At 64.7% G+C, this 12,429-nt stretch overlaps 1 protein-coding gene and 1 pseudogene across 2 annotated transcripts; both read left to right on the top strand.

Moving 5' to 3' along the window:
• Positions 1-1,491: 1,491 nt before the first annotated feature.
• On the top strand, positions 1,492-3,324 carry LOC308275054 (complement factor D-like; the record flags this gene model as incomplete). The annotated part of the gene is made up of 5 exons (XM_080713061.1): positions 1,492-1,552; positions 1,854-2,010; positions 2,209-2,353; positions 2,500-2,778; positions 3,163-3,324. The coding sequence occupies 5 exons, from the start codon at positions 1,492-1,494 to the stop codon at positions 3,322-3,324; spliced, it is 804 nt and encodes a 267-aa protein (XP_080569187.1).
• Positions 3,325-5,367: 2,043 nt separating this feature from the next.
• LOC308275053 (complement factor D-like) lies at positions 5,368-7,305 on the top strand (annotated as a pseudogene). Its single transcript has 5 exons — positions 5,368-5,428; positions 5,707-5,862; positions 6,034-6,178; positions 6,268-6,537; positions 7,144-7,305. The product of its transcript is annotated as a complement factor D-like (transcript).
• Positions 7,306-12,429: the final 5,124 nt, after the last annotated feature.

Below are 12,429 nucleotides of genomic sequence, written 5' to 3'. Positions count from 1 at the left end.
TTGCAACTCTGGGAGACCCTGTTTCAGAATAAAAAATAAACCACAGGGCTGGGGGTGCAGCTCGGAGGTAGAATGCCCCTGGGTTCCATCCCGGCACCACACAAAAAAAGTAAATAAAAAAATTAAAATAAGCTGGGCGTGGTGGCACACACTTGTAATCCTAGTTCTTGGGAGGTTAAAACCAGAGGATCGCAGAGGTTCGAAGCCAGCCTCGGCAACTGAGTGAGACCCTGTTTCCAAATAAAGTATAAAATATGTCTGGAGCCAGGTGTGATGGCGCACGCTTGTCATCCCAGCATTCGGGAGGCTGAGACTGGAGGATCGTGGTTCGTGGACAGCCTCAGCTACTACTTAGTGAGGCCTCTGCAACTCAGTGAGACCGTTTCAAATAAGGAATAAAAAATAGGGCTGGGGGTGTAGCTCGGAGGTTCAATGCCCCGGGACTTGGGAGGGAGAGAGCTGAAATGAAGACTCGGACAGTCGTCTCTTGGACCACTGACAACTTTATTTCTAGAACTAAGTTTTTATACTTTTTTCCCCTGCACCAAAACCACAACTTCAACAGAAAGAAAAACATCAAAGTACAATCTCAAACACAATGCAGAATGATTGATGTAGGACATACGTCATATGCTTGCAGAATACAATCATGGAGGGAATTTTTTTTTTTTTTTTTTTTTTGCGGGTCTGGGGATGGAACCCAGAGGCATTTGACCTCCGAGCTACACCCCCTGCCCAATTTTTTATTCTTTATTCTTGAAACAGGGTCTCACTAAGTTGCAAAAGGCCTCACTAAGTAGCTGAGGCTGTCCGCGAACCGCGATCCTCCGGTCTCAGCCTCCCGAATGCTGGGATTACAAGCGTGCGCCACCACGCCGGGCTTGGAGGGAAAATTAAAATACAAGAAGAAACCAAGAGGCCTGGTTAAAGATTATTAAGAGCATGATTGCAGCCAGTTCCCGCTCTCACCGGTGGGTCGGGGGTGAGAAATTCCGGAAAGACCAGAAGTCACCCAGAGTCTCGGAAAGCTTGACCTTTCACCAAACTGCCTTAACTCCTTTGGAACCTTTCTTTCTTCAGGTTTCCTCCGTGTCCTCCATCACCCTGTTGTGGGGGGAGATGGGGATATAGCCTGGGGGGCGCAGGCCCCTCTCCGCTTCTTCCCAGCACCGGGGGCTGCCCCCCATTAAAGCTGGCCCTGGCTAGCTCCCCGGAGAGACCCGGTCCCCTTGTGGGACCGTGAGAGGCGGGGTGTGGGGTGACTGGGGGGGGCACAGCCAGAGGAGAGGCCCCAGGGAGGAGGCACGTGGCCGGGGCGGGACCCCTCTTGCGCCAACCTGGCTGGAGACTTGGTGCAGGCTGGGCGGGCAGCTTCCCCTTACCCCAGCTGGGCAGCCGCCAGCGCAGTGGGCTCCAGGGGTGCCGCCCCCTGCACCCCCATAAAAGGGCACGGGCCGGTGGCCCAGCAGCAGCAGCAGCAGCAGCAGCATGATGGCGGGATCCAGCTTGGCGCGCCTGGTGGCCGCGGTTCTCCTGGGCGCCGCCCTGTGCGGTGAGTGGGTCTGGGGGAGACGGGGCGTCAGCCAGGGTCCCCTCTGCAGACAGCACCCTCCCAACGCCCATCGGTGGCCAGGAAGGGGGGGGGCTCTGGAAGCCAAGGGCATCCACAAACCTGAGCCCTTCAGGGTCGGCGACCTGGCTGGGGTCGTAGGCCAGGTCAGCGCCTAAGGCCAGCCTTTGGGGTGCACGCTGGGAATCGCTGCCGCAGCCCCTCCCCTGCGCCCTGGCCCTGGGGCGCTCACTCCGGGTGGGGAGGGGGCTCCCCCGGTGCTCGCTCACCCCCCGCCCCGCAGCGGCCCAGTCCGGCTTCGGGACCCTGGACGTTCCGGAGGCCCAGCCGCACGCGCGGCCCTACATGGCGTCGGTGCAGGTGAACGGCACGCACCGCTGCGGCGGCGCCCTGCTGAGCGCGAAGTGGGTGCTGAGCGCCGCGCACTGCCTGGAGGAGGGGTGAGTGTCCGTGGGGGGGTGGACGGCGGGTGAGTGTCGGTGGGGGCTGGACGGCGGGTGAGTGTCCATGGTGGGGGTGGACGGCGGGTGAGTGTCCGTGGGGGTGTTGGACGGCGGGTGAGTGTCTGTGGGGGGGTCGTCGGGTGCGTGTCCGTGGGGGGGTCGGCCCCCGGCCCGGCTGACCGCGGACCCCCCCAGCGCCCCCGAGCAGCCGCAGGTGCTGCTGGGCGCGCACTCGCTGTCGGAGCCCGAGCCCTCCACGCGCCTGTACGACGTGTCCCGCGCCGTGCGCCACCCCGACAGCCGCCCGGACTCCCTGGAGCACGACCTGATCCTGCTGCAGGTGGGCGCGGTCTCGTGGAGGGGTCCCGGGGGCCAGGTGGGGGTCCCGGGGGCGGGAGAGAGCCGGGGGCCCGGGTGGGGGTCCCGGGTTCGGAGGGAGCTGGGGGGCCGCGGTCCCAACCCGCCCGCCTGACGCCCCCTCCGCAGCTGGCGGAGGACGCCGCGCTGGGCCGCGCCGTGCGCCCCCTGCCCTGGCAGCAAGAGTTCCGCCAGCTTCCGCCCGGGACGCTCTGCGACGTGTTGGGCTTTGACGTGAGGACCCCCGCCGGCGATGGTCCCGGCAGCCTGCTGCGGGAGGTGCTGCCCGTGCTTGTCCGGTCCGGCTGCAACGCGCGCGCCCTGAACGTGGGCGGCTTAGACGCCTTCACCGAGCGCCAGATATGCACTGACCTCCGCCGCCTGGACAGATGCAGTGGGCGGTCCCTGGTAGGAGGGCCCAGGGAGGGGCGGGGCCAGGGAGGGGCGGGGCCAGAGGGGATGCCAGGGAGGAGGGGCGGGGCCAGGGAGGGGCGGGGCCAGAGGGGATGCCAGGGAGGAGGGGCGGGGCCCGGGAGGGGCGGGGCCAGAGTGGAGGCCCCAGCGAAGGGGGAGGAGACGGAGGGGCGGGGCCGGGAGGAAGGGGCGGCCTGGAGGAGAGGCAGAACTCGGGCCGGGGTCCGGGCGGTGAGGCTGTGGGACCCCGAACTGGAGCCCAGAGTGGGCGGGGCCAGCGAGCGGGAGGAGGGGCTGAGAATGAGCCCAGTAGGGAGGGCGGGGCCCGGCAGGATGGACAGGCGAGGGCGGGGCCGGCACTCACGAACCCCCCCGCAGGGCGACTCGGGGAGCCCGCTGGTGTGCGGGGGCGTGCTCGAGGGCGTGGTCACGTCGAGGGGGCACTTGTGCGGCGACCCCAGGGGACCTGGCATCTCCACCCGCGTGTCGAGCTACGCGCCCTGGATCCGGAGCGTGCTGGAGGACGGCGCGGGGAACTGAGCAGGAGCCGGCGGGGCCCGGGGGCTGGGGTGGCATCAATAAAAGCGTTCAGTGCAGCGTCCGGAGCCTTTTTTGGGGGGCGCTGGGGAAATTAGGGATTGAATCCAGAAGGGTCACTATCTCCAAGCTACATCTGCTGCCCTCTTTTTCTTGGGTGGGGTACTGGGGATGGAACCCAGGGGCATTCTACCTCCGAGCTACACGCCTAGCTCGGTTTCTATTATTTTGAAACAGGGTCTCACTGAGTAGCTGAGGCTGGCTTTGAACCTGCGATCCTCCTGTCTCAAGCGCGGGGATTACAAGCGCGCGCCACCACCCCTGACTGCAGCCCTATTTTCTTTTATTTTTATTTTGTAACGGTCTTGCTGCGTTCATGACAATCTCACCTACTGCTGAGACTGGACTCGAGCCTGTGATGGTCTTGTTTCAGCCCCCAAATAACAGAGCTACAGGCGTGGGCCACCGTGTCCGGCTGGCTGTCCCCAGTCGTGGTGGCACACACTTGTAATCCTAGTTCTTGGGAGGCTGAGACAGGAGGATCGCGCAGGTTTGAAGCCAGCCTCGGCGACTTAGTGAGGCTCTCGGCAACTTAGTGAGACCCTGTTTCCAAATAAAGTATAAAATAGGTCTGGAGCCGGGCGTGATGGCGCACGCTTGTCATCCCAGCATTCGGGAGGCTGAGACTGGAGGATCGCGGTTCGTGGACAGCCTCAGCTACTACTTAGTGAGGCCTCTGCAACTCAGTGAGACCGTTTCAAATAAGGAATAAAAAATAGGGCTGGGGGTGTAGCTCGGACGTCAAATGCCCCTGGGTTCCATCCCCAGACCTGCAAAAAAAAAAAAAAAAAAAAAAGGTCTGGGGCGTGTAGCCTGGAGGTAGAAAAGCCCCTGGGTTCCGGGTGGGTGTGGCTCAAGGGAGACTGGGTTCAATCTGCAGGACCACACAAAAATAAAAAAAAGATGGGGATGTTTATAGCTGCACCTGGTATTGTGAAATTCAGGCTGGAAAGACGTCCTGTATGGGGATTCCTCCCCGGGACTTGGGAGGGAGAGACCTGAAATGAAGACTCGGACAGTCGTCTCTTGGACCACTGACAACTTTATTCTCTAGAACTAAGTTTTTATACTTTTCCCCTCTGCACCAAAACCACAACTTCAACAGAAAGAAAAACATCAAGGTACAATTTCAAACACAATGCAGAATGATTGATGTAGGTCATACGTCATATGCTTGCAGAATACAGTCATGGAGGGAAAATTAAAAAACAAGAAGAAACAAGGAGGCCTGGTTAGAGATTATTAAGAGCATGACTGCAGCCAGTTCCCGCTCTCACCGGTGGGTCGGGGGTGAGAAATTCCGGAAAGACCAGAAGTCACCCAGATCTCGGGAAGCTTGACCTTTCGCCAAACTGCCTTAACTCCTTTGGAATCTTTCATTCCTCAGGTTTCTTCCGTGTCCTCCATCACCCTGTTTTGGGGGGAGATGGGGATATAGCCTGGGGGGCGCAGGCCCCTCTACGTTTCTTCCCAGCACCGGGGGCTGCCCCCCATTAAAGCTGGCCCTGGCCGGGCGTGGTGGCGTACGCTTGTCATCCCCGCGCTTGGGAGGCAGAGACAGGAGGATCACGCAGGTTCGAAGCCAGCCGCGCGCGCTGGCTTAGGAGACCCTGTTTCCAAATAAAAATGTAAAAATAGGTCTGGGAGTGTAGCCCGGAGGTAGAAGGGCTTCCAGGAACCCCAGTACCACCAAAAAAAAATAAAAAATAAAAAAAGCTGGCCCTGGCTAGCTCCCCCCCCCTTGTGGGACCACGAGAGGCCGGGGGTTGGGGCCAGACGAGAGGCCCAGGGAGGAGGCACGTGGCCCGGGCGGGACCCCTCTTGCGCCAGCCTGTCTGGAGACTTGGTGCAGGCTGGGCGGGCAGCTTCCCCTTCCCCCAGCTGGGCAGCCGCCAGCGCAGTGGGGCTCCAGGGGTGCCGCCCCCTGCACCCCCATAAAAGGGCCCGGGCCGGTGGCCCAGCAGCAGCAGCAGCAGCAGCAGCATGATGGCGGGACCCAGCTTGGCGCGCCTGGTGGCCGCGGTTCTCCTGGGCGCCGCCCTGTGCGGTGAGTGGGTCTGGGGGAGACGGGGCGTCAGCCAGGGTCCCCTCTGCAGACAGTACCCTCCCAACGCCCATCGGTGGCCAGGAAGGGGGGCTCTGGAAGCCAAGGGCATCCACAAACCTGAGCCCTTCAGGGTCTGAAACTGCAGGGGTCTTAGGTGCAGCCTTGGGGTGCACGCTGGGAATCGCTGCCGCAGCCCCACCCCTGCGCCCTGGCCCTGGGGCGCTCACTCCGGGTGGGGAGGGGGCTCCCCCGGTGCTCGCTCACCCCCCGCCCCGCAGCGGCCCAGCCCGGCGTCGGGACCCTGGACGTTCGGGAGGCGCAGCCGCACGCGCGGCCCTACATGGCGTCGGTGCAGGTGAACGGCACGCACCGCTGCGGCGGCGCCCTGCTGAGCGCGAAGTGGGTGTGAGCGCCGCGCACTGCCTGGACGGCGGGTGAGTGTCCGTGGGGGGTGGACGGCAGGTGAGTGTCCGTGGGGGGGTGGACGGCAGGTGAGTGTCCGTGGGGGGGTGGACGGCGGGTGAGTGTCCGTGGGGGGGTGGACGGCGGGTGAGTGTCCGTGGGGGGGTCGGCCCCCGGCCCCGGCTGACCGCGGACCCCCCCAGCGCCCCCGAGCAGCCGCAGGTGCTGCTGGGCGCGCACTCGCTGTCGGAGCCCGAGCCCTCCACGCGCCTGTACGACGTGTCCCGCGCCGTGCGCCACCCCTACAGCCTCCCGGACTCCCTGGGACACGACCTGCTCCTGCTGCAGGTGGGCGCGGGCCCGGGGCAGGGTGGGGGTCCCGGGGTCCGGGTGGGGGTCCGGGGTCCCAACCTGCCCGCCTGACGCCCCCTCCGCAGCTGGCGGAGGACGCCGCGCTGGGCCGCGCCGTGCGCCCCCTGCCCTGGCAGCAGGAGGACCGCGAGCTGCCGCCCGGGACTCGCTGCGACGTGGCGGGCTGGACCGTGGGGACCCCCGCCGGCCGCCTCCCCGACCGCCTGCTGGAGGCGGTTTTGCCCGCGCTGATCCGCTCCACCTGCAACCTGCGCGCCCTGAACGATGGCCACGGCTTAGTCGGCGTCACCGAGCGCCAGATATGCACCGAGAGCCGCCGCCTGGACAGATGCAAGGTGCGGGCCCAGGGAGGGGAGGGAACAGAGGGGCGGGGCCAGAGGAGAGGCCAGGGCGGAGGGGCGGGGCCGGGTAGGGGCGGGGCTAGAGAAGCCCCAGGGAAGAGGGAGGAGCCGGAGGGGCGGGGCCGGGGAGGGAGGGGGCGGCCTGGAGGAGAGGCAGAACTCGGGCGGGGTCCTGTCTGTGGGACCCGGGGCTGGAGCAGAGAGAGGGCGGGCCAGCGAGCGGGAGGAGGGGACTGAGAATGGCCCGAGCCCAGGAGGGAGGGAGGAGCCCGGCAGGATGGACAGGCCGAGGGCGGGGCCTCGGCAGGATGGACAGGCCGAAGGCGGGGCCTCGGCAGAATGGACAGGCCGAGGGCGGGGCCTCAGCAGGATGGACAGGCCATGGGCGTAGCCTCGGCAGGATGGACAGGCGAGGGCGGGGCCTCGGCAGAATGGACAGGCCGAGGGCGGGGCCTCGGCAGGATGGACAGGCCATGGGCGGGGCCTCGGCAGGATGGACAGGCCATGGGCGGGGCCTCGGCAAGATGGACAGGCCATGGGCGGGGCCTCGGAAGGATGGACAGGCGAGGGCATGGCCGGCACTCACGAACCCCCCCGCAGGGCGACTCGGGGAGCCCGCTGGTGTGCGGCGGCGTGCTCGAGGGCGTGTTCTCCTCGAGCGGGCCTTTGTGCGGCGACCCCAGGGGACCTGGCATCTCCACCCGCGTGTCGAGCTACGCGCCCTGGATCCGGAGCGTGCTGGAGGACGGCGCGGGGAACTGAGCAGGAGCCGGCGGGGCCCGGGGGCTGGGGTGGCATCAATAAAAGCGTTCAGAGCAGCGTCCGGAGCCTTTTTTGGGGGGGCGCAGGGGGGATCGGGGATTGAATCCAGAAGGGTCACTATCTCCAAGCTACATCTGCAGCCCCCCCCCTTTTTTTGGGTACTGGGATGGAACCCAGGGGGTTTCTACCTCCGAGCTACACCCCCAGCTCGGTTTTTATTATTTTGAAACAGGGTGTCACTGAGTAGCCGAGGCTGTCTGCGAACCGCGATTCTCCCGTCTCGGCCTCCCAAATGCTAGGACTGCAGCCCTATTTTCTTTTATTTTTATTTTGTTAAGGTCTTGCTGCGTTCATGAGACTCTCACCACTTGCTGAGACTGGCCTCGAGCCTGTGATCGCCTTGTTTCAGCCCCCAAATAACAGAGCTACAGGCGTGGACCACCGTGTCCGGCTGGCTGTCCCCAGTCCTCACCGAGACAGGCTGGGGTGAGCCTTGGTCCAGAGCCCAGCTCTGAGCCTGCGGGTGCCGTGCCCGCCTCGGCCGCACGGCGGCGCCCTCGCGCCCCCCAGGAAGCCAGGGGGCCCCCAACATGGCCGTGGTGCCGCTCTGCTCCCAGGCACTGAGGGCCGCTCTGGGCGGAGGGTGCGGGTCCCTGCGGTGGGCGTGGGGCGGCCTGGGGCCTGCGTTGAGCTCAGCTCGCCCCTGGATACAGGAGGGACGGGGCAGAACCCGGCCAGCCGGTGTCCTGCCTCCCACCAAGAGCCGAGCCTGGCCACAAAGGGGTGTTGTTGTTGCTAGGGTTGAACCCAGGGACGCTCTGTCTCTGAGCGACACCCCAGCCCTACTTTATTTGGAAACAAGGTCGAATTTGCCAAGCCTGTCCTCGAACCTGCGACTGCCCACTAGGAGAGGCGGCCTCTGCCACCCGCCGCCCCGGCCAGGGCCGCTCCTCTGCCTGGCACCATCAGAGCCCGCTCTGGCCGGGCGCGGGGCGCATGCTGGTCATCCCAGCACTGGGGAGGCTGAGACCGGAGGATCGCGGTTCGCGGCCAGCCTCAGCTACTTAGCGACGCCCTTTGCAACTCTGGGAGACCCTGTTTCAGAATAAAAAATAAACCACAGGGCTGGGGGTGCAGCTCGGAGGTAGAATGCCCCTGGGCTCCATCCCGGCACCACACAAAAAAAGTAAATAAAAAAATTAAAATAAGCTGGTCGTGGTGGCACACACTTGTAATCCTAGTTCTTGGGAGGCTAAAACCAGAGGATCACAGAGGTTTGAAGCCAGCCTCGGCGACTTAGTGAGGCTCTCGGCAACTTAGTGAGACCCTGTTTCCAAATAAAGTATAAAATAGGCCTGGAGCCGGGCGTGGTGGCGCACGCTTGTCCTCCCAGCATTCGGGAGGCTGAGACTGGAGGATCGCGGTTCGTGGACAGCCTCAGCTACTACTTAGTGAGGCCCTCTGCAACTCAGTGAGACCGTTTCAAATAAGGAATAAAAAGTAGGGCAGGGGGTGTAGCTTGGAGGTCAAATGCCCCTGGGTTCCATCCCCAGACCCCCCCCCAAAAAAAAAGGCTTGGGAGTGTTAGCCTGGAGGTAGAAAAGCCCCTGGGTTCCATCCCCAGTACCACTAATAATAATAATAATAATAATAATAATAATAATAATAATAATAATAAATAAAATAAAAAATAAATAAATAAATAAATAAATAAACATCGTTAATATTGGATAAATTGCTATAATACTAGATGTGAACCACTAAGCCAAGCATGGGAAGGAGGGATGGGGAGGGAACGAGTGGGGATCGGGTAGGGGCTAACTGTGCGATGTGTGCATGTATGTCTACAAAAGTAATTTCTTTATATCATTATGATGTATGAATACAGTGCACCAAAAAAAAAAAAAGAAAGAAAAAGAAAAGAAACCCAAGGAGACCCTAAACGGAGACCAATGAAAAAAACTGATTATATTCTACTACTCTAAAATATACTACCTTGCCGGGCGTGGTGGCACACGCTTGTAATCCCGGTGCTCGGGAGTGGGAGGCAGGAGGATCGCGCAGGTTGGAAGCCAGCCGCGCACGCTGGCTTAGGAGACCCTGTTTCCAAATAAAAATGTAAAAATAGGTCTGGGAGTGTAGCCCGAGGCAGAAGGGTTTCCAGGAACCCCAGTACCACCAAAATAAATAAATAAATAAATAAATAAATAAATAAACGAATAAATAAATAAATAAATAAATGGTTCTGTATAGCTGCATCTGGTATTGTGAAATTCAGGCTGCAGTGATGCTCTGTTTTGAGGGGAGGTGGGGATATAGCCTGGGGTGCGCAGACCCCTCCTCGCTTCTTGCCAGCACCGGGGGCTGCCCCCTATTAAAGCTGGCCCTGGCTAGCTCCCCGGAGAGACCCGGTCCCCTTGTGGGACCGCGAGAGGCCGGGGGTCGGGGCCAGACGAGAGGCCCAGGGTGGAGGCTCATGGCCCGGGCGGGACCCCTCTTGCGCCAGCCTGTCTGGAGACTTGGTGCAGGCTGGGCGGGCAGCTTCCCCTTCCCCCAGCTGGGCAGCCGCCAGCGCAGTGGGCTCCAGGGGTGCCGCCCCCTGCACCCCCATAAAAGGGACCGGGCCGGTGGCCCAGCAGCAGCAGCAGCAGCAGCAGCATGATGGCGGGACCCAGCTTGGCGCGCCTGGTGGCCGCGGTTCTCCTGGGCGCCGCCCTGTGCGGTGAGTGGGTCTGGGGGAGACGGGGCGTCAGCCAGGGTCCCCTCTGCAGACAGCACCCTCCCAACGCCCATCGGTGGCCAGGAAGGGGGGGCTCTGGAAGCCAAGGGCATCCACAAACCTGAGCCCTTCAGGGTCTGAAGCTGCAGGGGTCTTAGATGCAGCCTTGGGGTGCACGCTGGGAGTCGCTGCCGCAGCCCCACCCCTGCGCCCTGGCCCTGGGGCGCTCACTCCGGGTGGGGAGGGGGCTCCCCCCGTGCTCGCTCACCCCCCGCCCCGCAGCGGCCCAGCCCGGCGTCGGGACCCTGGACGTTCGGGAGGCGCAGCCGCACGCGCGGCCCTACATGGCGTCGGTGCAGGTGAACGGCACGCACCGCTGCGGCGGCGCCCTGCTGAGCGCGAAGTGGGTGCTGAGCGCCGCGCACTGCCTGGACGGCGGGTGAGTGTCCGTGGGGGGTGGACGGCGGGTGAGTGTCCGTGGGGGGTGGACGGCGGGTGAGTGTCCGTGGGGGGGTGGACGGCAGGTGAGTGTCCGTGGGGGGGTGGACGGCGGGTGAGTGTCCGTGGGGGGGTGGACGGCGGGTGAGTGTCCGTGGGGGGTGGACGGCGGGTGCGTGTCCGTGGGGGGGTTGGACGACGGGTGCGTGTCCGTGGGGGGGTGGACGGCGGGTGAGTGTCCGTGGGGGGTGGACGGCGGGTGAGTGTCCGTGGGGGGGTTGGACGACGGGTGCGTGTCCGTGGGGGGGTGGGACGACGGGTGAGTGTCCGTGGGGGGTGGACGGAGGGTGAGTGTCCGTGGGGGGTGGACAGCGGGTGAGTGTCCGTGGGGGGGTGGACGGAGGGTGAGTGTCCATGGGGGGGTGGACGGAGGGTGAGTGTCTGTGGGCGGGTGGGACGACGGGTGAGTGTCCGTGGGGGGTGGACGGCGGGTGAGTGTCCGTGGGGGGTGGACGGCGGGTGAGTGTCCGTGGGGGGTGGACGGCGGGTGAGTGTCCGTGGGGGGGTTGGACGACGGGTGTGTGTCCGTTGGGGGGTTGGACGGCGGGTGAGTGTCCGTGGGAGGGTTGGACGGAGGGTGAGTGACCGTGGGGGGGTTGGACGGCAGGTGAGTGTTCGTGGGAGGCTTGGACGGAGGGTGAGTGACCGTGGGGGGGTGGACGGAGGGTGAGTGTCCTTGGGGGGTTTGGCCGGCGGGTGAGTGTCCATGGCGGGGGTGGTCGGCGGGTGAGTGTCCTTGGGGGGTTTGGACAGCGGGTGAGTGTCTGTGGGAGGGTAGGTGGCCCGGCCCCGGCTGACCGCGGACCCCCCAGCGCCCCCCAGCAGACGCAGGTGCTGCTGGGCGTGCACTCGCTGTCGGAGCCCGAGCCCTCCACGCGCCTGTACGACGTGTCCCGCGCCGTGCGCCACCCCTACAGGCGCCCCGGCTCCCTGGAGCACGACCTGATCCTGCTGCAGGTGGGCGCGGGCCCGGGGCCGGGAGGGGGTCGCGGGGGCCGGAGAGAGCGGGGGTCCCGGGGCCGGGTGGGGGTCCCGGGGTCCCGCTCATCTCGCCTGACGCCCCCTCCGCAGCTGGCGGAGGAGGCCGCGCTGGGCCGCGCCGTGCGCCCCCTGCCCTGGCAGCAGGAGGACCGCGAGCTGCCGCCCGGAACGCGCTGCGACGTGGCGGGCTGGATCGTGGGGACCCCCGCCGGCGGTGGTCCCGGCAGCCTGCTGCAGGCGCTGCTGCCCTCGCTTGTCCTCTCCACCTGCAACGCGCGCGCCCTGAACGTGGGCGGCTTAGACGCCATCACCGAGCGCCAGATATGCACAGACCTCCGCCGCCTGGACAGATGCAGGGTGCGGGCCCAGGGAGGGGCGGGGCCAAAGAGGGCGGAGCCAAATGAGAGGCCCCAGGGAGGGGCGGGGCCAGAGGACAGGCCCTGGGAGGAGGGGCGGGGACCTAGAGGGGCGGAGCCAGAAGAGAGGCCTTGGGGGAAGGGATCCGGCCAGGGAGGGGCGGACCCAGGAGAGAAGACCCAGGGAGGGGAGGGGACGGAGGGGGGGACCAGAGGAGAGTCCCTAGGGAAGGGCGGGCCAAAAGGGAATCCGCAGGGAAGGGAGAAAAGGGCGGGGCCAGAGGAGAGGCCACAGGGAGAGGGCGGGGCCATAGAGGGGCGGGACCCGAGGACAGGCTCAGGGAGGGGCGGGGGCAGAGGGGAGGCCCCAGGGAAAGGGAGGAAGACGGAGGGGCGGGCCAGCCTGAAGGAGAGGCGGAACTCGGGCCGGGGTCCTGGCGGAGAGGCTGTGGGACCCCGGGCTGGAGCCGGGGTTGGGCGGGGCCGGCACTCACGAACCCCCCCGCAGGGCGACTCGGGGAGCCCGCTGGTGTGCGGCGGCGTGCTCGAGGGCGTGTTCTCCTCGAGCGG

The sequence above is a fragment of the Muscardinus avellanarius genome (assembly GCF_963383645.1).
Source record: "Muscardinus avellanarius genome assembly, chromosome: 16".
Lineage (NCBI taxonomy): Eukaryota > Metazoa > Chordata > Mammalia > Rodentia > Gliridae > Muscardinus > Muscardinus avellanarius.
Note: the sequence above shows the minus strand (reverse complement) of the source record. Positions and strands in the feature narration are given on the sequence as shown.